Source organism: Camelina sativa, chromosome 15 (assembly GCF_030686135.1).
Source record: "Camelina sativa cultivar CO46 ecotype springtype chromosome 15, ASM3068613v1".
Classification (NCBI taxonomy): Eukaryota; Viridiplantae; Streptophyta; class Magnoliopsida; order Brassicales; family Brassicaceae; genus Camelina; species Camelina sativa.
The window spans coordinates 3,723,102-3,748,345 of record NC_141894.1 but is presented as its reverse complement, the minus strand read 5'-3'; the positions used below and the strand labels follow the sequence as shown (position 1 = coordinate 3,748,345).

The window sequence follows — 25,244 nt, the reverse complement described above, 5'->3', positions numbered from 1 at the left end:
GGAGTTGGCCGTATGAAAGACATAAGTCTCATCAACAACAAGAACAGGTCGAGTGCGAGAAGAGAGCATTAATCACAAGCTGCACGCTTCATGGTTAGTATTATGTCCTCTTCGCCAGGGAATTTGAAAGGAAGAATTAATTTGGTCCTACAACTATGATATACTTGGTACTTGTACACCCTATTCTATTTTCATTCATGGATGCAACTTCCTATGCCACAAAAAATCGTTTTTAAAAGAATTTAAAATCTGAAAATAAGTTCCCTATTATTGTTGAGTTTTTAAATTGGTTGATTGTTGCATTTATGAAAGAAAAAAAATTCTACATTCTTTGAGAATGTTGAAGTTATTGCCACCTGGTTTATTGCATGGAAACTAAAAAACAACAATATACAATCGTCCCATATGGCATACCTCTCTTTCACGTGTTGTTTTGGGCCATATTATAGTATATCAAAATTAAGAGTAAGAGTTATATAAGCCCAAAACTCTCACTCTTTAAACTATTCAAATTATCTAGTTTAACTGATTCTAAACATATGGCATTATCCATGAACTATGGCTCATATCAGCAACACTTTTTTTTTTTGTTTTATCATTTATTGTCCATCAATCTAAACGTACTGCGGTGGATTATGATTTGTCTAAAGGCTTCTTCACAAATATATGCATTATGCAGCTTTTTACAACTATAAAGCACATTAATTTATTTCTTTGTCGTCAATTACCATCCAGGACAAGTCCATTGGGCCTCAAATTTGTTTTTAAAGACAATAGAGAAAGCTAACGCTGACGGTGAGTCGGTGACTTAAAGGACCGACTAAAAAAGCCAATGAAACCACAAAGAAATGTCAAGTACGTCAGAGCCAATGACCGACGTTGATTAAGGACTAAGCCACCGAGTCGAACATTCTCGAACTCTTTTTTAAAACGGCTTCTTCGAGTCCCCACGGACCCCACCCAGACCCCAACTTGGAAGTATTCCTATTTCAACGCACCTTATTTTTTTAAAGGTCGAAAAAAGGAAAAAGTGCAAAGAAGAAACGTTCCGTGACCGTCAGATCCAACTCAAAAAGATCGTGTGGTTACATATCGAACCAATCGAAGATTCTCGAAACCATTAGTACAAAATCTATAAATATTTCTTCTTCGACCACTTCTTTCGGAAAAAAAAACAAAACCCTAGCCGCACGAACTCACTTGCCTCTCTCTAAATCTTTCTAAGTTTGTTCATTCGGTTTCATTACTATTTTTGAACCTCAAATTCTTCATCCTCTAGTCTAAAGAGTTTAAACAATGTCTGGTAAAGGAGAAGGTCCAGCGATTGGTATCGATCTCGGTACCACTTACTCTTGTGTTGGAGTTTGGCAACACGACCGTGTTGAGATCATTGCTAATGATCAAGGTAACCGTACCACCCCTTCCTACGTCGCCTTCACCGACAACGAACGCTTGATCGGTGATGCCGCCAAGAATCAGGTCGCCATGAACCCCATCAACACTGTTTTCGGTACGTTTCCTCTGTACTAAGATACAAACTAGATCCGTATTAGTAGCGATGATTTAGGGTTTCATAGTTGTAATTTAACTGTGGTTTAACTGTGTTCTGTTTTGTTATGTGACAGATGCAAAGAGGTTGATTGGTCGTAGATTTAATGACAGCTCTGTTCAAAGCGACAGACAGTTATGGCCTTTCAAGATTATCTCCGGACCTGCTGAGAAACCAATGATTGTCGTGAACTACAAGGGAGAAGATAAGGAGTTTTCAGCTGAAGAGATCTCTTCAATGATTCTCATCAAGATGCGTGAGATTGCTGAAGCTTACCTTGGTACCACGATCAAGAACGCTGTTGTAACTGTTCCTGCCTACTTCAATGACTCTCAGCGTCAAGCTACAAAGGATGCTGGTGTCATTGCTGGTTTGAATGTTATGCGTATCATCAACGAGCCTACTGCTGCTGCGATTGCTTATGGTTTAGACAAGAAGGCTACGAGTGTTGGTGAGAAGAACGTTTTGATCTTTGACCTTGGTGGTGGTACGTTCGATGTCTCTCTTTTGACCATTGAGGAAGGTATCTTTGAAGTCAAGGCAACTGCTGGAGACACTCATCTTGGTGGTGAGGATTTTGATAACAGGATGGTGAACCACTTTGTGCAAGAGTTTAAGAGGAAGAACAAGAAGGACATTAGTGGGAACCCGAGAGCTCTAAGGAGGTTGAGAACCGCTTGTGAGAGAGCGAAGAGGACTCTGTCCTCTACTGCTCAGACTACTATTGAAATTGACTCTCTGTTTGATGGTGTTGACTTCTACTCTCCGATCACACGTGCTAGATTCGAGGAGCTTAACATGGATCTTTTCAGAAAGTGTATGGAGCCTGTTGAGAAGTGTCTTCGTGATGCTAAGATGGACAAGAGCTCAGTTGATGATGTTGTCTTAGTTGGTGGCTCTACACGTATCCCCAAGGTCCAACAGTTGCTACTAGATTTCTTCAATGGCAAGGAGCTTTGCAAATCCATCAACCCCGATGAGGCTGTTGCTTATGGTGCAGCTGTTCAAGCAGCTATTCTTAGCGGTGAGGGTAACGAGAAGGTTCAAGATCTCCTCTTGCTCGATGTGACACCACTTTCTCTTGGTCTTGAAACAGCTGGAGGAGTCATGACTGTTTTGATTCAGAGAAATACAACCATCCCAACAAAGAAAGAACAAGTCTTCTCAACTTATTCAGACAACCAACCCGGTGTCTTGATCCAAGTCTATGAAGGCGAGAGAGCAAGAACCAAAGACAACAACCTTTTGGGGAAATTCGAGCTTTCCGGTATCCCTCCAGCTCCAAGAGGTGTTCCTCAAATCACTGTCTGTTTCGACATTGATGCGAACGGTATCCTCAACGTCTCAGCTGAGGACAAGACAACGGGGCAAAAGAACAAGATCACAATCACCAACGACAAAGGACGATTGTCAAAGGATGAGATTGAGAGAATGGTTCAAGAAGCTGAGAAGTACAAGTCAGAGGACGAAGAGCACAAGAAGAAGGTTGACGCCAAGAACGCTCTCGAGAATTACGCATACAATATGAGGAACACAATCCGTGATGAGAAGATTGGCGAGAAGCTTGCAGCGGATGACAAGAAGAAGATTGAAGACTCTATTGAAGCAGCCATTGAATGGCTTGAAGGCAACCAGCTAGCAGAGTGTGATGAATTTGAGGACAAGATGAAAGAGCTTGAGAGTCTCTGCAACCCAATCATAGCGAAGATGTACCAAGGTGGTGAAGCTGGTGGTCCAGCTGCAGGAGGAATGGACGAGGATGTTCCTCCTGCTGCTGGAGGTGCAGGTCCCAAGATCGAGGAAGTCGATTAATAACCTTCTCCTCTGTGCTCGGTCCTGTCTAGTGTTTGTATTTTCAACCTACTATTCTCTATATTGTTCCCCCCGTTTTGGCTTCCTTTTATTTTTCTTCATGTTAACTATGTACTTGGGGGATTTCGATAGTATTCTCCATTTTTTAATCTATAACAGAAGATGTTTTGATTAATTCAACAAAGGTCACAAGTCACAACAAACTCTCCTATGTCTTGATCCAGATTGTTATCTAACTTGTGGAATTAGATCAAGAGTTTAGGACTTCTATCTCTTCCGACTCTTAGAAGACGTCCTGTTAAATGACAGTAATTATAAGAGATAGCTAAACAATGATAAGATTGAACGTTATATTTGATATGTTGATATTAGATAGATACGTGATACAAATCATAATCCCTACATTACAGCCAAGTCTATTTGTTTTCTTCCTATGAAACAAAGACTCACAGATCCATGAAAACCGTTGGATCAAGCCATCTTGTAGCATAATAAGGTGCATATATATATGCATACCTTTTCGATCTTGACTTGGTTGGTGTGGGTTTGGTAACATTTAGCTTGGTGATGGCAAAGTCGGGAAACACATTTGCTCTTGACTGATCATCGTGGAAGACCAGTTGGGCTTTCTCGATATTCACCGATTCCTAGAAGATCCTGCAGGCCAAAAAGGATATTATTAGAGCATTACGAAGTAGGAACATAGCACAAGAACATTGAAGTTAATACCAGAGTTTGTAGAACGTTAAACTCCTAATTCTAAGTTTTTTGAAGTTCTATGTGCTTTGATTCTTAGTGTTTTTTCCTTAAATCCATTGCTTGAATTCGTAAAAAGTGTATTCTGTATTGGAATCATAACATTGTGCAGGACCCAACGTTCACTAAAGGGCATTCAGTTTGATAGTATAGTACAAGAACTCAGTGTGTTGCATTGTCTCAACCATTCCCTTCATTTCTGGCAACTTTAAAGAGGCTGAATTGGAGAATTATATATGCAGAACCTTAAAAGCTAAAAACCTCGACATAACAACTAGCATAGTCTGTGAGAAAATGGCACAACAACTACATTCAGTAAACAAGAGTATCTGAGAGGAATCTTACCTGGCAAGCTCGGTTTTTGGCTCTGGTCTCTGCGGTGCCGGGGATATCGTGGTTTGGTTTAAGAAATTTTTTCTCACGTCGCTCACAAGAGCCCCATCCGTCAGCAAATCTCCCTCCACTGAAAGACCATAAACCAAAAGGTTAAACAACATTTAAGTACTACACACTATCTGCTAAACCCACCATCAAATTCAGGTTTATAGAGAAGAACATTACTGCATGATGGCTCGGACAATGAACTCAGCACGCTGGACATTTCTGTTTTCGTCAAATTCAATAGTCTTGTCTCTGATCTCATAAGACACGTTGAAGTAAAACGATATTTTCCTCCAACCTTTACATTTCCATACCATACAATGCAGCATCAAAACCAATATCAAAATGTAAAGATAACAGTAAGCAGACAACAAGCATAATCTTCTCACCTGACTTCTTGATGTATGCCTTCCCTGATATCATCGTGTAATCAGATTTCTCTAGAATCTGTAATAATTGATGAAGCCATGTTGTTACTTCACAAAATCATAGCATTTGATGTCACACTAACAAGAGTCTTAAGTAATATTAGAAACGAAGCTATAAACAAGTCATGATCGCAATAAAATCATGAGAAAACTCTGCTAGGCATTTCATCGAACACCTTCAGTGCACAGTAACTACTCTTGAAATCAACAAAATCTATGAAAATTTTCACGATCCATCATTCTAAGAAGCTTCAGATTTCTCCATAGGTTCCCAAATCATCATAGCAATTCCATAGAATAAACAAAATCTTAATCAAATTTAATGAAACAGAGCAAATCGAAATACCGCCATGGCTGTATTCTGGTACTCCTTGAACAGATTAGCTGAAGGAAAGCTCCCAGACAAGCTATGTCGCATCTCGTTAACCGGATCGTTCTTAACGCAGCTCGCTGACGGAGAAGAAACCTCCGAAAAGGGCGTAGTCTGCCTAATCCCAGGCGACAAGTAACTCTCCGGCGACATAAACCTCGTCGAATTGATCATACTCGGGGTCGAATTGCGGTTCGCCGTCGTAACAAGAGCCATCGGAGTCTCACTCTTCACCTCCGCCGACAAGACGCGAGATCTGGCCAATTTGTTCGGACGCGGAGACTCCTCATTCAACCGCCGACCAAGATTAGGGTCACGATTCGGGATCTGAAGAATCTTCGACTGAGGAGGAGAAGGATACGAAACAGGCGTCGGAGGAGAATTGTAATTTGGATACCTAACAGCTAAGGGTTTCGGAGTTTTCCCGGCGGTGGTAGCTGCAGCGGCGGCGGAATCAATCACCGCCCATAGATCAGCGTCTTCTAGGTCTTTATCATCGAAGGTATATGAAGAAACCAGCGACCTTGACGATGACGACGACGCCATCGAAGCGTTTTCTCAACACACTGTTTTCTTCGTGCAAGGCGGCAAAATAGCTAGTTTCAAAACATTGAATTTCGGTTCGGTTCAACTCTCTAACCGGTAATTTCGGTTCGGTTCAACTCTCTAACCGGTAATTTCGGTTATCATAATTTGGTTTTATTGGTTATGAGGTTGCTTTTGGCGTTTCGTTTCGGTTGAGTTGTCTCAACCAACCACAGATGCAATTAATATTTTTGAATCAGTGTAGTGAATAGTGATAGCTCGCTTTTGATTTGTTGTTTGTTCTTCAATGGCGATTCCAAGGTTTAGCTCTCTGCTGCGGTTTAGAAAATTGGCTAAAAGCGACTGGCTTGTCGCTTCAATCGGATTTGTATTAACTGTATTTTTCCTCTCTTTCTTCTTCGATCCCACGTCAGACTCTACCACCCTCTCCGTTGACCGATCTCTGCCTATCAGCGATCTGGTTAAACTGAAGTTGTCGAGTAAAGCTAAAGGGAGAAGAGCTTGTACTGTGTTACTAATCTTCTAACTTTTTGTTGTTTTACGTTTTGAAAGTTTTGATTTTTAATTGAAATTTGTTTAATTTTGTAGTTTGTTTGGATGGAAGCTTACCTGGGTACCATTTTCATGAGGGTTCTGGATCTGGCTCCAAAAGCTGGCTTGTTCATTTGGAGGTATTCAATTTTTTGTTTGATACAATTTAAAGTCGATGAATTTACTTGGGAACTTCTGATGTATTTGTGATAAGGGTGGAGGCTGGTGCAATACTATAGCGTCATGTTCTGCTCGAGCAATGACTAAATTAGGTTCTTCCAACTACTTTGAACAAGAAGTGGCCTTTCAAGGTGTTTTAAGTAGTGACCCATCTCAAAATCCTGGTACGGGAATCTCTAGTAGCTTGATTCTCCATTGTTGTCTTTTATAGTTGACCTTCTTCTAGACTACTTGTAGATGATGTAGGCCGTCTTTTTTTTTTGTTGTTTTTACAGAATTCTTTAACTGGAACAAGGTTGCGATAAGGTACTGTGATGGTGCTTCGTTTGCTGGACATCCTGAAGCTGAGTTTAAGGTAATATAAGGCTTTGGTAGGCTGACAAATTTGGGTCAGATTCTATTGAATGCAACTGAAGTTTAAGACTTTCATGTTTCTTTCGACTCTCTCTTCTCAGAATGAAACACGGCTTTTCTTCCGGGGTCAGCTTATTTGGGAGGCTATTATTGATGAACTGTTGTCAATGGGCATGTCAGATGCAAAACGGGTAACGTCCATGAGCTTCTAAAAAATGAATATGTCAATGCGCTTCTGGTGACCATGATAGTGTGTCTTACATTCCAAGATTTCATTTCTATTAACAAGATCGTCCATATATCTCTTCTGCATTTGTCGAATTTGCCTATTTAGGTAACTTGCTACAGATTAATTTTTGTTCTTCTCTTGTAAATTTGAGAAAATGTAGGCAATACTTACAGGATGTTCTGCTGGTGGCTTGGCAACTCTTATACATTGTGATTACTTTCGAGATCATCTTCCAAAAGATGCAGCTGTCAAATGTGTTTCTGATGCAGGCTTCTTTCTCAACGTGTATGTTTCTGCTCATATAACACCCTTTTCTCATGACTTTTCGACAGACTCATGAATTGCAGTGCTCTTTTGTTAAGTTCTTTGGGTCTAAGCTAGGTTTATGAAGCACACATGTTAGTTTTTTCTCGATTTTTAGCAGACTATATTTTACAGGGCTTGGAAGTTATTGTCATTGTGAATCCAGCTCACACTGTCTCTCAGTCTTAGTAAAGCTATTTTCCTTCATTTCAGGCCTGATGTCCTTGGAAAGCCAACAATGAGTTCTTTCTATCATGATGTTGTTAACCTCCAGGTTCCATCATATTCACTTTCTGTCACTAGTCGAATTCATACTTTGTGATATATTTTCTTGAATTATTCATCGAAATGAACAAGAACATCTGATGGATTTTTGCATGGTTCTGTGCTGGCTTGCTGCGGTTGACATCAACTAGGGCATAGGTAAGAGCTTGGATCAGAAATGTGTTGCCAAAATGGAGCCATCTATGGTAGGTTTTGTCTCTTACTTTGCTTTCGTATTTCCATCTACTAGTACTTGTATAATCTTCTTTTTTTTGCCTGATTATAATTGGTATTGAGACTTGTTGATTTTGATTTGCAGTGTATGTTTCCTCACGAATTCCTGAAATACATTGAAACTCCGGTATTTCTTGTCAACCCAGCCTACGATTTGTGGCAGGTTAGAGTTACCAATCAAAGCATCAGCACTTGTTTGCCTGCTTCCATTTGATTACTCCAATTCATCTTTATTGTCATACTAATACCAAGCACATATTCAGATTCAAAATGTCTTGGTACCAATTTCTGCGGATCCAGATAAACGTTGGGCAAAGTGCAGACTCAATATTAAGGACTGTGATGCCGCACAGATGAAAGTTCTACAAGGTAATGTACTCCTTAATGATGTTAAGCAAGGATGAGCAAATTGATTTTCTAATCCGATTATTTAAAGTATCCTATGAGATATGAGCAAGCTGTGAAGTAGCTATAGATCTTTAGCCTTTATTAAGATACAAGTTGACTATTTATAAGAATTATAAGATCATCCTCAGAGCATAAGTTAGTTTTTGATATGGTCAGCTGTATTTATATGTATACTATTTGACTTGCAGGTTTTCGCAGTTCTCTGATGGATGCGATAGGGGAATTTCATCAGAACAAAGATGGTGGGATGTTCATAGATTCCTGCTATGCTCATTGCCAGACAGTCATGACAGTGACATGGCACTCCCCAACCTCAACAAGAATCGAAAATAAAGTAACGATTTTTAAGCGTGTTGCGTTCTCAAGCCTTTTGTTCTTACAAATGAGTTAACCCCGGTTCATGCATGACTCATCTTCTTTTGGTTGTTGTTGTTGGAACAGACAATTGCAGAATCTGTAGGTGACTGGTACTTCAACCGAAACCCGGTGAAGCTAATCGATTGTCCTTACCCGTGTAATCCCTCTTGTTACAACTTGAATTTCACCTGAACTTTGCCTTATATCCTCATTGACCAACTCCCTCTCCTTTATTTTTTCGATTCTCCGGAAACATCTTCATCCAGGGAGCGTCGTTTCCTCAAACTTCTCAATGCGGTTGAGTCCTAAAAGGTTTTCATGTTCTTGAAGCTGAAGATATCCAGAGAAAGCCAATTGCTTTGTTTCCTGGTATGATCACATAGAGACTTCATTACAAAAAAAAAAAAAAAACAAGTTGCAGTATATCATAATGTTCATCGTCTTCATTTGATCGATTGTTGTTACCCAAATTGCCACTTGGCAGTCACATATGTATATTCTGATTGTAACTTATTTGTACAAGGTTTCTTTTAATGTGGATAGAAATTCCAAAGTAATGGGAACAGCAGATCTTGAGGTCTTTCACATGGCATCAAGGAACCAATATAGATGTGGAAAAATAAGTCAACGGTCAAAACATATCGTCCAATGAAATAAATTCCCACCAGTTTATAGTTTTTTTTCATAAAAACAAAAACATCAAGTTGTTGTAACGTTTTGAAGACGCATGCGAAGACTCCGAGTCTCCGATAGTAATTACTAAGCAAGTCACCTGCTTTGTGTTATAAACTTCTAACGAATAGTTTGATCACTGATCGCTTCCTTAGCTTTGTCTCTGTTCTTCAATGGCGATTCGCTCTCTGCAACGAAGCAAATTATGGTCTGAAAGCAACTGGCTTGTCGCTTCACTCCGACTCGTCTTGATCGTATATTCCCTTTCTTTCTTCGTCGATTCAACTTCAGACCGTAGCAATATGGTCAAACTTACGTTGTCGAGTAAAGCTAAAGACAGAGGAGCTTGTACTGTATCATTCAATAGATTCATTCTTCTATTTTATTTTGTTTAAAGTCTAAAACTATCGGAGTATATTTATTCACAGTTTGCTTAGATGGAAGCTTACCTGGGTACCACTTTCATAAGGGTTCAGGATCTGGCTCCAAAAGCTGGCTTCTCTTTTTAGAGGTAACTACTCTTACTTGTTAATAGAATTTGAATTCTTTTACTTGGTAATTTAGAAATATATTCTGAGTGAGATATTTTTTATAAAAGGGTGGAGGCTGGTGCGATACAATTGAGTCATGTTCTTCTAGAGCAATGACTAGCTTAGGTTCTTCAAACTACTTTAAACATGAAGTGGCCTTTCTTGGCGTTTTAAGCAGTGACCCATCTCAAAATCCTGGTACGAGAGAATTCTCTATTAGTTTCTTGTATACTAGTTGTATATTACCGGTAGTTTTTGAGTCTAAATGTATATTTGTTTGTAGACTTCTTTAACTGGAATAGAGTCAATATACGGTACTGTGATGGTGCTTCTTTCGCTGGACGCCCTGAAGCTGAATTCAAGGTAATAAGGCTTTTGGTAGGATGGGAAATTATGGGTTGTAGATTCTATTGAGTGCTATAAAACTTTCAAGTTTCTTTGACTCTCTCTTTCTCTCTTCTCAGAATGAAACGCAGCTTTTCTTCCGGGGGCAGCTCATTTGGGAGGCCATTATGGATGAACTGTTGTCGATGGGCATGTCACATGCCAAACAGGTAACGTTCTCTTTATCTTTATAAACGGCATTGTATTAATAGCCAGGCTTTGATTACCTGCCTTGTATTTTCATCTATATATCAATCTAAATATTTGTAGAATTTAAACCTCTGTCTTGCCATTTCACTAATGTTTCTTCTTATGTTACGCAATTGAGAAAATGCAGGCCATTCTTACAGGATGTTCTGCAGGTGGCTTGGCAACTCTTATACATTGTGACTACTTTCGAGATCATCTGCCAAAAGATGCATCTGTTAAATGTGTTTCCGATGGAGGCTTCTTTCTCAACGTGTATATAAACTGCCTTTGATCACAAGTCACTACTTTTCCACAACATTTATGTCTGTGTTGCCCAGTGCTGTCAGTCTTAGTAAATCTGCTTTCCTCTTTTTCAGGCCTGATGTCTTAGGAAACCCAACAATGGAATCTTTCTATCATGATGTTGTTACCCTGCAGGTTTGTATTGACTTTCTATCAATATTAACTTGTATTATACATTGAAATAAATAATGTCAAGATTGCATGGTTTTGGGTTGTGTTGCTGCCACCAGGGGGTAGATAAGAGCTTGGATCAGAATTGTGTAGCCAAAACAGAGCCATCTAAGGTAGGTTTTTGTCTCTACCTTTGAAAAAACATTCTTGCCTGATTATGATTGGTATTGAGACTTCTTGATTTCGGTTTCCAGTGTATGTTTCCTCAAGAATTCCTTAAAAATATAAGAACTCCGGTATTTCTTGTCAACGCAGCCTACGATTTTTGGCAGGTTAGAGTTACCAATCCAAAGGATATATGAGCACTTTTTATTTGTGTCAATTTGATTCTACTCCAATTCATGTTTTCTGCTATAGTACTAAAACTAAGCACATGCATATTCAGATTCAGAATGTCCTAGTACCAAATTCTGCGGATCCAGATAAAAGATGGGCGATGTGTAAACTCAATATCCAGAACTGTGACGCCTCACAGATGAAAGTTTTACATGGTAATTTATCTACTCATTAACAAACCATAAAGATGTTGCACCAATATGAGCAAATTGATTCTATAAAAAACAGTTTTCTCAAAATTCTCATCTGTTTCAAACTACAATCCGTAGATATAGTCTCTGTTTGTTGGTCCCTTTGTAATCTTTTCGCCTTTACTAAGATCTCTGGTCTTCCTTGGAGCATAAGTTATGTTTTTCTAATACTATCAGCTCTGTACTTAATAAATCTATTATGATTTGCAGGTTTTCGTAGTTCTTTGATGGATGCTATTGGGGGATTTCATCAGAGCAAAGATGGTGGGATGTTCATAAATTCGTGCAATTCTCATTGCCAGACATCTATAACAGAGTCATGGCACTCTCCAACCTCAACAAGAATCGAAAATAAGGTATTAATAAAAAAAGACAACTAACGTAATCTGTTGCTTTATTTTCTCGAGCCTTATCTTCTAGAAAATTAACTGACCGATTTCGTGTCTCCTTCGTTTTGTTGTTGTTGGAACAGACCATTGCAGAGTCTGTAGGTGATTGGTACTTCAACCGAAAACAGGTTAAGCTGATCGATTGTCCTTACCCGTGCAATACCTCTTGTTGAAGTGCAAATTGAATGTGATGCAATAGTAAATTGCGTCAAAGTTATTATTGTAACTGTAAGCATGTTTATCAACTGTGCATGTTTTTTTTTCTTTTTATATAACCAAAACGTGAAATTATATAAGCATGATGTAATGAACTATATCTATATGAATGAGGTATATTATCTCCACACGTCTAAACAGGAATGGGGAGGAGATTGAATGAGCCTGTTTGTGGTAATAACTCTTTTTTTTAAAAAATTCTTTTAGAAATAGTCAGAGGTGGAATTAGTTGCGGAAAGCTCTTTGCTTCCACGTTCTCAATCCCGTAATCGTTGACAAATTTTTTTATAAGGATTCGCAAAATATAATTACGTGCTTAAGCATAATAATATATGGTTAAGTTGATAAACTATTTGCCTTAGAAATTAATTAAAAAACTGAATGTTCGAACACTCTGTCCTGATCATGGCATTTAGTCGAGTTATTATTCTCATCGACTAGTAGCAGAATTAGTAATATAAATCTCATTGTTATTGAGGTCTGTGAAAAATAGAAACATGATATAGATATATACGTTGAAATTTTCAAAGGATTAAGAATAGTAAGAAAAATAACTTTTGATTGCAGAGTTCATGCAATGCATATATTGCAACGTAAGCAGCCAGCCAGCTGCTCTTACAAAGAATATCTGGTATCTTTTATAGGATATTAATTTCCTAAAATATTAGTTTTGTTTTTTGCATTCATACTTGTTATAACTTAGTCATTGCGAGTTTAACATGCTGATTGTAAAGTTTGAATTTTAGTTTGCTATCATTACAACGACACGATTTTTTTTTTTTTTTTTTTTTTTTTGCTTTAAAGAAAACTAAACAAGGAAGCAACATATGGATTAACAAGTCTATAGATTTCAAGCTTTATCAAATCAATTTCATACATAACAAATATTACAAGTAAGTATTGTCGTTCCATGTTACTAGATGTATTTACAAAACAAACTCATAACCAATCAAATTAGTTTCTACTTATGAATATTTGTATATAGTGTTTTTTGTTTTTTAATGATGTTAAAGTTGATAATAACATAATTTGGTAAGTCATTAGCACACGATTTGCTTTCCCTAGAGAGAAGCTAAAGCAAGTTTCCAGCATTTATAGTTTCTTCTTTGCGACTGGTCTAAACTAAATTAGTAATGGAATTAACATGTAAGTCATTTGACTTTTTGCATTCCATTTAGTTTAATAATTTCATACTTTTCTGTATAATTTATAAAATCAAACAACACGTACCCTTCGTTAAATGTCAACTCCCTCGTACCAAAAATACAAATTTATTTAAAAGAACAATGAAAAGTTTTACCAAAAGAAAAGTAGGACATTGGTTTATACTGAAAATGATATCATTCATCATCGCAAAATCATAATCTTATTTACGATATACTATTATACTTGTCAAAATTTTCATTATTTTTTTACTAATTCAAATAAAATTTGGAATAAACATAATTCCAACAGAATAAACCTAATTAAAAAGTCAACTCTTTTCATCTTATTGTACACCATTTGGCTCCAACATAAATAGGCCGAAGCTACTATTCCATCATATTGTCTCAACAAAATCTACTTATACACTAACGGCGCCGTTTCGCCTCCATCATGCGACACGACACGTCCACGACACAGCTTCTCCTTCACTGAACGTTGCCGTTTTAATATCTCCGCGTCGTTCAACATTCTCGATATGGGAATTGGAGTCGCATGTTTTAGTGGCTGTTGCGCCGGAACCACCGCAGGAAAAGTTAACAGTCGATACGACGTCGGAGTAGGACTTGTTCAAGAAAACCTCGGCCACTCTTTCTGCTACGTTCCTCCAGTTCTCACCGGATCAAAATCTTCCTTCCCGCCGGAACAACCCCTCCGACCCGACCCCATACCCGGAACCACCACCACTTTCCGTTCAATTTCCGGCGCCTCCGTTAGCGCTAATACTTCGACAGCTCTGTCAGCTTCTCCGTCAACAGACACGTCTGGATTAGCCTCCGCGTTCGAGAGCTCCAATAGATTCGCCTCCTTGCCTCTCCAGCCCCTGCCACGTGGTCCGATTAAAAAGCCGGTTCACGGCTCCGGTTTATTCGAACGCCGGTTCTTATCCGGTCCGATCGAAAGCGGGTTGGTTTCAGGGAAGAAGAAGAAGAAGGAGAAAAGTGGAAGCAAATCATTTACGAAACCAAAACCTAACAAAAAGTTTCTTACATTCAAAAACGTTTTCACGAATCTCGTATCTAACAATTTATCTCGTACGAAGAAGAGCGTGATCGAGCCAATCAACAGCCCCGATTCATTCGACGAATCATCAGAATCCGATCATGGTGCACCTGAGATCAGCACGATACAGAGCAGCCAGGAGAACCCTAGAACTGAAGAAGGAGGAGTAGAAGAAGAGAAGACTGAGTACTCTGCTTCGGAGGAGCCAAAGATACAATGGGCGCAGGGGAAAGCAGGGGAAGATCGAGTCCACGTCATCCTCTCCGAAGAAAACGGTTGGCTTTTCGTCGGTATTTACGACGGATTCAGCGGTCCAGATCCACCGGATTATCTTCTGAAGAATCTCTACACCGCCGTGCTCAAAGAGCTTAAAGGGTTACTATGGATGGATAAAGGTGACTCCGAATCCACGAATCTTGAACCATATAGTGACAACGAGATTACAGTCGAGCATGATTCTGATATAGTTCAAGAAAGCTGTCATGTAATGAATGGGGACAATGTTGATTGCGGACCAAGAAACGTAACGAGTGACATGAAGAAGTTGCAATGGAAGTACGAGTGGGAGCATAACACAAAGTCTAATAATGATATTAAAATGAATCAGAAGGATTTGGAGATGATTAACCACAAAGACGTTCTAAAAGCTCTTCAACAAGCGTTGAAGAAAACAGAGGAATCGTTTGATCTGATGGTTGATGAGAATCCTGAATTAGCATTGATGGGATCTTGCGTTCTTGTGACATTGATGAAAGGAGAAGATATTTACGTGATGAGCGTAGGAGATAGCCGAGCGGTTCTTGCTCGAAGACCAGATCATGGGAAGAGGAATAAGATGCAAAAATAGCTTGAGAGAATCAAAGAAGATAGTCCATTAGAGACATCGTTCACAACAGAAACAGGAATGAGTCTTTTAGTTCCTGTTCAACTCAATAAGGAACATAGCACAAGTGTTGAAGAGGTGAAAATCTTTTGCGAAAGTCCTGATCTCAGTTTGTGTTTGGTTTGATTGTAAAACATGAGAAACTGAGTATGTTTTTTCTACGTGACAGGAAGTGAGAAGAATCAAGAAGGAACATCCTGATGATGCATTGGCGATAGAGAATAATAGAGTAAAAGGTTATCTCAAAGTCACTCGTGCATTTGGCGCTGCCTTTCTTAAACAGGTATATATATATATAGACACGGTTTTATTAAGACCATTACAGACTTTGGTTGGTTTGTTTTTATTCGGTTTGATAATAATATTTCAATTGTCTTTCCTTTAGCCAAAATGGAACGAAGCGCTTCTAGAGATGTTTAGAATCAACTATGTGGGAACATCGCCGTACATCACTTGCTCTCCATCACTCCACCACCATAGACTCTCATCACGTGACAAGTTCCTAATCCTATCCTCTGACGGATTATACGAATATTTTTCAAACGAGGAAGCAATCTTCGAGGTTGACTCATTCATCTCAGCATTCCCTGAAGGCGATCCTGCTCAACATCTCATTCAAGAAGTCCTCCTTCGAGCTGCCAAGAAATATGGTACTAATAAATAAAGAACATACGCACTAAAGATCCTTCTTATTGCAATCTTTGATTATAAACTCACGTGTAACTTTGTTTTTTTTTTAGGTATGGACTTTCATGAATTGCTAGAGATACCACAAGGAGATCGTCGGAAGTATCATGACGATGTTTCTGTGATTGTGATTTCACTTGAAGGAAGAATTTGGAGATCTTCCATGTGAATTACTAATATTTTGAAGAGACTTGATTACTAAAGTAGCTTAGAATTTTGGTTTTTTTTTTTGGGGATTCCACAAAGTTAATATCTATCATTTGCCCGCGCGCATATTTTAACATTGTATGTTGAATTTGTTTACCAATTTACGTTAGTGAAAAGTAAAAAAACTATACAGTACAAGAAGCATATATGTATATTATCTTGCATATACAAAAATGTACAATTAGTCAATAATCCTATTAACAGACTCGAGAACATGACTTTTAATTTGAGCTACCGTGGATAAATACATATCTCAAAACAAATACTAAAAAGTTAACTACATGCTAAACGCAGATTATACAAAAGTCTTTTTTTTTTTTTTTTTTTTGTCAAAGCACAAATGATTTCTTTTCTACTATCAAACAAAGTCTGATGGAGCTCAACTCCCAGAACAAATCTCAATGTTGAAAAGAGAAAGAAAAAACAAAAACATTAATTTTCAATATCACATGAGAATAAGCACAATAAAACTTAGTTTAGGAACGTCTTGACGACTTATATAGCACATTCATAACTTATCTACGAAAACACAAAGTAAGTTGAAAACAGAAGGAACAAACAAAAAGCCAAAGAAAGTGTAAACACAAGCATTGGATTGTGGGGGGTGAGATCGTCGTCCCTCAACAATTGCAATCGTATCCTTTCAAGACGAGCCAACTGTTTTAAAAGAAAGAAAAAGCAGAAGCTGTTTGTTAATAAAATCCAATTGTTGAAGACTATATATATATATAGGAGATGGAGACTAGCAAATATATGATATATATAGAAAAACAAGAAGAAAATCTCACTTGTTCGCGTAAATGAAGCAGTTTTTCCTGACAGTATTCAGCAGATAGCTGGTCCATTTTCTTCATCCTCAACCAGAGGATGGCAGCTGCATGGCAAAGCTAATCAAATCGAACCATCGGGAAAAAAAAAAAAAAAAAGCTAATCAAAAGGGAAGATTTTGTCGTACTGTCTGGGTCGTTTCTGTTGACGAATTTTCGAGCTTTCTCATGCTCCATGGCAGCCTGCTCTAGGAAAACTTGCCTATCTCGTTCAAAGGTCTCAATAGTCTTTGAGACCATTAAACCACTTAAAAATTATTAGATTGCTATTGAAATATCTTATTCAATTTCACAGCCCAATACATACATGTAAGTGCAAGATGATTATTGGAATATCGGATGATACCTCATTTACTTTTTCTATTGCTACTCGTACATAATAAGCTCTATTTCTTCCGATAAGCCAGGAGGTCAGGAACATTGTAGATTCTCCTCCTCTGCCAAAATCCAACCAATCGAATCAGAAAAAAAAAAAAAAAAAACTTTAGCCCTACCGATAGAAGAATATAATCGACGAAGCAATACCCATAAACATGGATTCCTAATCTAAAACAACAAGATTTCTAGGCTAATTGTAAGAAAGGTTTCTTCTACAATAGATATTAGGGTTTATCAATCTCTTTCCGAGAGCTAAGGAGTATTAAATCGAGATCGAGATGGACACGAACCTGACGATGGATGCCAAAGCAATGTAGATATGAGTGGAAACCCTAAGGCTATCCCCAATGGGGGTTTTAAGAGAGGTTTTAGTGGAGAAGAGGAAAAAAAAAAATCAGATAAAAGGAAAAAAATATAAGAGAGTCTCTTATTTAGTAGACTCGTTTATGGAATAAGAACCCATACGTAAGTATAATTTTTTTTTTTTTCGGACGATCGAATATTTTTTTCTTCCCCCGGAAGGGGAAGGAATCAAAGGGCTATGGAGTTTAGAGTCGATTCATTCGGCTGAGGTTGAAGCAATTTGAATCGGAGGGTAAGTTTCTCTGTTTAGTAGTATGAATTTGCGATTAGTTAAAAGGATTAGGGTTGTTTGAATTTTGTTCGCAAATTAGGGTTTAGGGTTCTTGCTTGCCTCGCCTTTGTTCCGATATAATGCAAATTTTTGGTGGAAGTTGTCATTTTATTGTTGGCTTACGAGGAAGCAGGAAAAACTTTGGTTCAGTTTGTGTTATTGTTCGATTACCACTAAGCAAAAAAAGCTATAAGTTTGTCTTGACTGAAGTTTACTATGTTGCAGGTTGTACATGATCATAAGCTAGTGAATTTGAGATCGCTGGAGGAGGAGTATCTGTATCTTAACCTTCATTATATGATAGTTGCTACACTGAAAACTGACAAGGTATGTTTCTCTTACTCTTAATTTTTCGGATGTTTTCTTTTTCTTATGGATCCGACAATGTTCTATCTGTTTTGACATGTCACTTTCTTGTAGGTGCGTGTTGGCCGAGCCAAGTGAAGAGCCCCCAGCTGATGTTTGTTCTGTTGACTGGTAGACTCGAGGAAAGAGACTGCTTGCAGAGCCAAATTCAAAGGCTAAGGTTTGATTTTTTTTCCTCTGTTTTCTATCTTACAGGTTTTTATTTTTCGCCTTCTCACGCAATTTCCCAGCAATCTCCACACGCAGAGTGAATTAATATCTGCTTAATGTTTGGAATTATTTTTTGGTCATTGTAGGTGAAACCGAAGACTGATTTTGGAGTTGTGAGTCATTGGCAAATTCCCTTGCGCTTAGGATGGCTGGTGTTACGAGTTTAACGGATGATCCAGTTGGTGGAACCATAATGAGGATGCCTAGCCTAGTGGCGGTAATACATCTAACATGTGGCCTGCTTATGCTTCTAATACTTGGAATTGCAGAGGGACCTTATATTTTGTGAGTGTATACTTATGCTGGTACTTGCTTTTATGCTTGAATCAATGCAGAGCCGACAGGTCTTTTGATAGATGCTGCTATGGAGCTTGTCACTCCCTGGGTTAAAGAAATCTCTGTAGATGAACGTAGGGAAGCACTTATAAGAGCTAGCAAATATGCTTTGACTAGAGGCGTAACAACTGTTGTTGATCTTGGAAGAAGATGATGATAGGGACTTGCTTGTTTTTCCCGATAACGACATGGTCACACTTAATGGTATGATTTCTTCAGAAGCAACTCTTGTTCTCTGATAGAGTATATGTACAAGCAGTTTTGTGCTGCTTTAGCATGAGAAACTTAAGCATATTTTATAGCATTCTTCAACTTCATATTTTGCAATTTACAGAGATTTCTCCATTTTTCATTGTGATCTGCATCTCATATATATAGTCCAGTCACTGTAACTTTGGCCGTTCCTGATTTTCAAATTCTCTTTCGATGTTTGATGTGCTTTCAAACTTGAGCAAATTCTCTTTCAAATTCTCTTATCACAGTTACTGCATTTACTTGAAATTCTGTTTTGAACTTCATACTTGTAGGATCTTTTTTATGAATTGTATTTCTATTTTATTATGTTTTAGGATCCTTTTATATTTAAAATCTCTTCAAAAGTATATATAAATATTTTATATATTTTATTTTTATAAATTAATTATTCTCATTTTTTTCTCTTTTTTTTAAGACTCATTTCAATAATAAATTTTATTTTTTCATCATCATCACTAATAATACTATAAAAGAGTTTATGAAATTCATCATTAATAAGAGAATAACATTCAAACAATGCATTGACTAGTTTTTTTTTTTTGCATTATTTAAAATTTAATAAGTTAATAAATTGATGTCTACAACTTCAATTATTTATTTCTTATTCTTATAGTTGTTTGTTTTTAATTACGTTTCAAACAAAATTTCATATTTGATCGATTTATATTTTTAAAAATTTTAATTTATCATTAAAATATTATATAAATTAATTTTTGACATAATATATATTTATTATTAATGTTTATAATAATAATAAAAATAACAGCTATAGCTTTAAAAAGTTGTTGGTAAACAATCAGATTTTAACAGTTAAAGTTTCTACAATCAAAACATTTACAGCAAATTCTCTACCGCTAAAATTTTAAAGTCAAAGTCTTTACATCCAAAAGTAACAGCTGTTACCAATCAGGGCCATAGTAATTAAAAATTTTAAGAGCTCGAAAATATAACCTCCATACTAAAAAATTTAAGAGCTCAAAAATTCGAAGAGACTTACTAAAGTAGCTTAGAATTTTGGGTTATTTTTTTGGGATTTCACAAAGTTTTTATCATTTGCCCGCACGCATAATTTAACATGTATGTTGAATTTGTTTACCAATTTCCATTAGTGAAAAGTAAAAAACTATACAGTGCAAGAAGCATATATGTATATTATCTTGCATATACAAAATGTACAATTAGTCAATAATCCTATTAATAGATAACTACATGCTAAACGCAGATTATACAAATGTCTTTATTTATTTATTTTTTTGTCAAAGCACAAATGGTTTCTTTTCTACTATATCAAACAATTAGAAAAGTCTCTATACTCTAAAGGTAGATAAATATATTCGTTTGTCAAAAGTTAAAACGATCAAAGAAAAAAAAAACAAATTCACTATTTTCATATATTTTCTAGAATTAAATTCGGATAAGAATCAGGAACTGATTTGTTGCTACGTTCTCTCCCGACCACACATAATGAATTCTCCCTTGAAAGATTTTCGCAGTCTTTTTCAATGTATTTACTCTTCTTTTGTTGGATAACTCTTTCTTTAAAAACGACAAAAAAAAAAAAAAAAAAAAAAAATCAACTCTAGTAGTATCAAGAACTCCAAAAAAAACTCTTTTTATTGGAGATATTTTTAGATATTTTCCCTGCTAAAAATATCTTTGTTTAACTATTGTAAAATAAACAAAATCTAAAAAAATAAACGGTTTTACGAATATATGCTGTGGACAAAGGACAATTAAGGTTAACAAAGATCACAACCGTAGATTTAGATATACACGAGTACACATAAGGCGGTGTTTAAATCTCAACGGTGATAAAACCGCAACACACGGAACTTGGGTACGCTCTCGAACGTACCAGAACCAACACACACCCCACAATTATTTGAACCGACAATTATTGAACCGACGTACGAGAATCAATGCCACGAAGGGTTAAAAACGTAAAAAACTAGTTCTGAACTGATATTTAGGAGATAAGAGCGGAGTAAGATCTCGACACGTGTATGGTCATTATTATCTCATTTAGCTTATAAATTTAGGAGCTATCTCTCTTTATCATTCATTAGTTTTCATTCTGTGATCATATCTAGTTTCTAATTAAATCTCTGAGATACTTTTTGTCTTTCCTTTGAAAATTTCTCTAGAAAAAATGTCTTGCTGTGGAGGAAACTGTGGTTGTGGATCTGCCTGCAAGTGCGGCAACGGTTGCGGAGGGTAACGTCACGTTTTTAAAATTCTTCTCTTCTTTTTAATATCAAGAAAACATGTTTTTTTTTTTCCGGTGAAACTGTTGCATGCAACAACTGTGAATCGATGATGCTGTTTTGTTAGATTACACGCTCTCTGTTTTTCATAGGATACTGATGGGTTTTATTTGATTGTTGTTACAGTTGCAAAATGTACCCAGACTTGGGATTTTCCGGCGAGACGACTACAGCTGAGACTTTCGTCTTCGGCGTTGCACCGGCGATGAAGAACCAGTACGAGGCTTCCGGTGAGAGCAACAACGCTGAGAACGATGCTTGCAAGTGTGGATCTGACTGCAAGTGTGACCCATGCACCTGTAAATGAATGAAGATATCTATCTTTTAAAATAGGCAGAGATAATATATATCCAGTCTTTTTAATCTAAGTAATTTAATAAGTAACCTTAATGGTGTTCTAGGTTTGGTTTATGTGTAATAATAACGGCTGCAGCTTAATATTTTAGCCGACCGTAGTCTTTTGTGTTGTGTGTGGTTTGATGATCATATATACTACTATTTAGATGTCTCTGCCATGTGATGAGTTTGTACTTCAAATGAAAAAGTTATTATAGTTCATAATCTTGAAAAGTTTCTAAATTGGAGAAATGATACTTTATTGAAAATTCAAGTTAGTGAATTTATTTGGTTTGGTTTACTAGTGTTTTGCTTCGAAATCTGAAAATTTGGTTCAAGTGTGAACATGTAAATTTGAAAACCGAAAGTAAAAAACCTATTGTCGAACCACAATCAAACCGGTTTTTCAAAGATTATTTACTTTATTCAGTTTGGTTTCTTTATATTTATAAAACAGTAAATAAAAAAGAAAAATACTTAGTAGGGGTGAACCTCTCCATTCAATTATGTATACTTTTAATTAAGGAAAGTTAAATATTGGTTTGGTTTAGATTTTTAAATTTAGAATTCCCATCAATTATGTATACTTTTAATTAAGGAAAGTTAAATATTGGCTTGGTTTAGATTTTTAAATTTAGAATAAAATTATGTCGGTTTGGGTTTACAAATGAAGTGATTAGGATTTAGATTTTACAATTAGAACGAAATTATATGTTGGTTTGAGTTCACAAATGAGATAGTTAGGGTTTAGATTTTACAAATAGAATAAAATAATATGTCGGTTTGGGTTCACAAATGAGATGTTAAGGTTTAGATTTCACAATTAGAACGAAATTATATGTCGGCTTGGCTTCACAAATAAGATGGTTAGGGTTAGATTTTATAAGTAAAACGAAATTATATACGGTTTGGGTTCACAAATGAGATGGTTAGGGTTTAAATTTTATATATGTCGGTTTGGGTTTATTAAAGTACGGTTTAAGTTTTTTAATTTTATAATAATGTATATAGATTTTATTGCCTTATTTTATTAGGGGTGAATGGAGAAGTTTACCCTTATCGATGAACCCAAGTATTGTTCAATAAAAAAAAAGAACAAAAAGATTATGGCTTGGGACCCATAGACAAAATAATTGTAAAGTGAGCGGTGTAACTATTATTATTATTATTTTTTCCTGATATAATAAGTTTGACATATTTTACAACAAAAATAACATTACACAGAGAGAGATCACGACTCAAATTGTATTTAGGAAAATATTTGAGTCGGATTAGGTTAAATCTCTTGTTGAGGTTAAATATCATATCGAGAACAATTTTTTTCACGGTATCTTATTTTGGTTCTACGTATTTGTTCTTCTTTTCTTTGTTCCGTCTCCCTTTTGAGGATTAAGGTTTATAAAGGATTTTTTCCACATCACAATTAACAAAGCTTCTTTGGTTTTTGCAATTATTGATCGTTAGGGTTAATATTAAGCGTTCAATATGGTTTCTGGATTAATGAATGAGAACCCAATTGTTTACCCAAAGAGAGAACGGCGTGTTCGTACTAATCAGAGCAATACCGATGAGTCTTCAGTAGAACCGATAGACCAGCTCGAGATTTTTGATATCCTTTTACAATTTCGTATTCCCTAATTACTAAGACACTGATTTTTGTCATGTTTATGTTTATTAATAATATTGGATCATGCACCTCTCCTTTTTCTTTTTTTCCTTAACAATCTACAAATCATATAAGAGATATCAAAGATCCAGAGCATCATGACCTTTCTCTAGAAGATCTCAACATAGTTACAGAGGAATCAGTTGAAGTCGATGATGACAAGAGTTACGTTAGGTAAGAAAATAGTTATATATTGCGATTCTTCTAATTGCCTTCCTCTTTTTATCCAGAGATGTACTAAACTGTGCCATCTTTTTTTTTTTTTTTACAGAATTACATTCACTCCAACTCTTCCACAATGTCACTTGCCACAAATCATTGGTCTTTGCATCCACGCAAAACTTTTGCAAAGCCTACCTGCTAGATTCAAGGTACAAACAAAGCGTTGCGTTGAATATTTTGTTTCTTAAAAAATCCTTTCGTAATCTTTGAGCTAATTTTTATGTAATTGAAACATTAGGTTGATGTGATAGTAGCACCAGGGAGTCATGCAAACGAGGCTGCAGGTATAAAATTATCAGTTTTTTTTTTTTTTTTTTTTTTTTTTGCAATGGAAAAGATTTGTTGAGTCGTTCAAATTAAATTGGTGTTAAAATTGCAGTTAATAAACAGCTAGGGGACAAAGAACGTGTGGCGGCAGGATTAGAGAATCCCAGCTTTGTGGCTACAATGCATGCAATTGCGTGATTTTCATCCATCTTCTATGATCTCACCTTTGCCGTTTTTAGTTTCTTGTGTTCGATCTCTTACATGACATTCAATTCTAAACAATAGCCTTGTAATATTTCTTCTGTTTTTTCAAATGTGAGAAAGAGGAATTGGATTGAAGCTATATATGCCCTCGATCTTTTACCACTAGCTAGGTCGTCACCATTGCTTGATTAGTTACCGCCATTCTATAAAATAAACTAATAAAGATTTGGATCCTTGCTTTATTAAAAACAAAAAATGATATTAAAAACATTAACATAACTTTTGTTTGTGATTCGTGTCAATACCACAAACTCTCACAGCTTTCTCTTTTAACTACTCCCTCCGTTTTAAAATACTTGTTGTTCTAGGCATAATTTTTTGTTTCATTTTAGTTATTGTTCTCGCTTTGCAATGTCATTTTTAGTATAAAATTATCTCATTTGCCCCTTATTAAATGAATAAAAAATTAAATCCTTTAGAATTCTAATAGTCAAATAAGAGTATAATGACAAGTAATTAGAAACGAAAGGAGTAGTAAAGAGATATTAATTAGTTAATTACAAATGTCCATCTGAACAGTGGGATTCACATCCGAAAAACGGTTGGTCTTAAATGTATTTCATGCACAATCCTTTGCTTTCATGTTTGGCACAGAACAACTATAATTTGAATTTATAATTGTTTTTATTTGTTTATTTTGGGGGCAAACCTTAAACTATAGTGATAGACAATTTGATTAATCACTTATGAGACACTTTTTAAGGTCTTACTAGATTTTCTTATAAAGCTGATTTGATGCTTCAGCATCGAGTATATGAGATTATATAAGATGGTGTCAAACCAAATTACAAAAAAAAAAAAAATTGTAAGAAAAAAGGACTGGCATGTAGAAAAATTTGATAATTGTAGACAAGTTTATTATTTTTAACGGTACACAAATTGGTTTTGTTGTTTGTGGACAATTGTAAAATCAAAAGATAAGTTTAAATCTTTACTTGTCTACATGTAATTAACTTGTTTATTAGTAAATTGAATTTAGCTTATAATATTAAACTTTTCTACTGATAAGTTAATTTGTCTATTAATAAAGTGAATCTAGTTTACAATAATAAATTTGTCTACCGGTAAATTACTTTGTCTAGCAGTTCAATATTAAATTTGTCTACCAGTTAGTTAACTTAAATTTAGTTTACAATTTAAACTTTTCTACTAGT

General features: G+C 36.2%; 7 protein-coding genes, 1 long non-coding RNA gene and 1 pseudogene across 11 annotated transcripts; 7 read left to right on the top strand and 2 right to left on the bottom strand.

Annotated features, from left to right (window-relative positions):
* The first annotated feature begins 1,012 nt into the window (after window positions 1-1,012).
* On the top strand, window positions 1,013-3,536 carry LOC104745114 (heat shock 70 kDa protein 3). Its single transcript, XM_010466289.3, has 2 exons — window positions 1,013-1,510; window positions 1,626-3,536. Exons 1-2 carry the CDS (start codon window positions 1,297-1,299, stop codon window positions 3,359-3,361), a joined length of 1,950 nt encoding a protein of 649 aa, XP_010464591.1. The 5' UTR covers window positions 1,013-1,296; the 3' UTR covers window positions 3,362-3,536.
* A 147-nt stretch (window positions 3,537-3,683) lies between these two features.
* On the bottom strand, window positions 3,684-5,873 carry LOC104745113 (uncharacterized). The gene is made up of 5 exons (XM_010466288.3): window positions 5,273-5,873; window positions 4,888-4,945; window positions 4,679-4,796; window positions 4,463-4,580; window positions 3,684-4,018 (listed from the first exon to the last, which is right to left on the bottom strand). The coding sequence occupies exons 1-5, from the start codon at window positions 5,840-5,842 to the stop codon at window positions 3,965-3,967; spliced, it is 918 nt and encodes a 305-aa protein (XP_010464590.1). The 5' UTR covers window positions 5,843-5,873; the 3' UTR covers window positions 3,684-3,964.
* A 73-nt stretch (window positions 5,874-5,946) lies between these two features.
* On the top strand, window positions 5,947-9,282 carry LOC104745112 (pectin acetylesterase 5). 3 transcript variants are annotated; one of them, XR_015582041.1, is made up of 13 exons: window positions 5,947-6,345; window positions 6,431-6,513; window positions 6,588-6,717; window positions 6,829-6,908; window positions 7,009-7,098; window positions 7,310-7,421; window positions 7,653-7,713; window positions 7,856-7,909; window positions 8,023-8,100; window positions 8,201-8,306; window positions 8,534-8,679; window positions 8,787-8,859; window positions 8,969-9,282. XR_015582041.1 is itself a non-coding variant. In XM_087488055.1 (13 exons), the coding sequence occupies exons 1-13, from the start codon at window positions 6,129-6,131 to the stop codon at window positions 9,028-9,030; spliced, it is 1,305 nt and encodes a 434-aa protein (XP_087344181.1). In that variant the 5' UTR covers window positions 5,947-6,128; the 3' UTR covers window positions 9,031-9,282. The 3 variants fall into 3 exon arrangements, 2 of the variants coding, with proteins under 2 accessions (XP_087344181.1, XP_010464589.2); XM_087488055.1 differs by having other exon boundaries at window positions 7,297-7,421; XM_010466287.3 differs by lacking the exon at window positions 8,969-9,282 and having other exon boundaries at window positions 7,297-7,421; window positions 8,787-8,921.
* Window positions 9,246-12,211, top strand: LOC104745111 (pectin acetylesterase 4). Its single transcript, XM_010466286.2, has 12 exons — window positions 9,246-9,722; window positions 9,803-9,885; window positions 9,973-10,102; window positions 10,188-10,267; window positions 10,369-10,458; window positions 10,626-10,750; window positions 10,855-10,915; window positions 11,011-11,064; window positions 11,146-11,223; window positions 11,337-11,442; window positions 11,689-11,834; window positions 11,951-12,211. Exons 1-12 carry the CDS (start codon window positions 9,548-9,550, stop codon window positions 12,038-12,040), a joined length of 1,218 nt encoding a protein of 405 aa, XP_010464588.2. The 5' UTR covers window positions 9,246-9,547; the 3' UTR covers window positions 12,041-12,211.
* A 1,441-nt stretch (window positions 12,212-13,652) lies between these two features.
* Window positions 13,653-16,228, top strand: LOC104745110 (putative protein phosphatase 2C 36). Its single transcript, XM_019236927.2, is given in 4 exon segments — window positions 13,653-15,249; window positions 15,341-15,454; window positions 15,557-15,821; window positions 15,912-16,228. Coding segments are annotated over 4 exon segments (1,980 nt in total). The 5' UTR covers window positions 13,653-13,764; the 3' UTR covers window positions 16,028-16,228.
* A 241-nt stretch (window positions 16,229-16,469) lies between these two features.
* Window positions 16,470-17,654, bottom strand: LOC104745109 (uncharacterized). The gene is made up of 5 exons (XM_087488054.1): window positions 17,561-17,654; window positions 17,239-17,329; window positions 17,021-17,120; window positions 16,854-16,939; window positions 16,470-16,722 (listed from the first exon to the last, which is right to left on the bottom strand). The coding sequence occupies exons 2-5, from the start codon at window positions 17,311-17,313 to the stop codon at window positions 16,585-16,587; spliced, it is 399 nt and encodes a 132-aa protein (XP_087344180.1). The 5' UTR covers window positions 17,314-17,329; window positions 17,561-17,654; the 3' UTR covers window positions 16,470-16,584.
* A 91-nt stretch (window positions 17,655-17,745) lies between these two features.
* LOC104745108 (uncharacterized) lies at window positions 17,746-19,377 on the top strand. Its single transcript, XR_760701.2, has 5 exons — window positions 17,746-17,865; window positions 18,130-18,231; window positions 18,325-18,430; window positions 18,567-18,697; window positions 18,816-19,377. It is a non-coding gene; the product is annotated as an uncharacterized LOC104745108 (long non-coding RNA).
* A 1,755-nt stretch (window positions 19,378-21,132) lies between these two features.
* LOC104745107 (metallothionein-like protein 2A) lies at window positions 21,133-21,896 on the top strand. Its single transcript, XM_010466284.2, has 2 exons — window positions 21,133-21,285; window positions 21,462-21,896. The coding sequence occupies exons 1-2, from the start codon at window positions 21,221-21,223 to the stop codon at window positions 21,640-21,642; spliced, it is 246 nt and encodes an 81-aa protein (XP_010464586.1). The 5' UTR covers window positions 21,133-21,220; the 3' UTR covers window positions 21,643-21,896.
* Window positions 21,897-23,026: 1,130 nt separating this feature from the next.
* On the top strand, window positions 23,027-24,171 carry LOC104748083 (protein AE7-like 2; annotated as a pseudogene). The gene is made up of 4 exons (XR_015582038.1): window positions 23,027-23,511; window positions 23,609-23,708; window positions 23,798-23,843; window positions 23,939-24,171. The product of XR_015582038.1 is annotated as a protein AE7-like 2 (transcript).
* The last annotated feature ends 1,073 nt before the right edge of the window (window positions 24,172-25,244 follow it).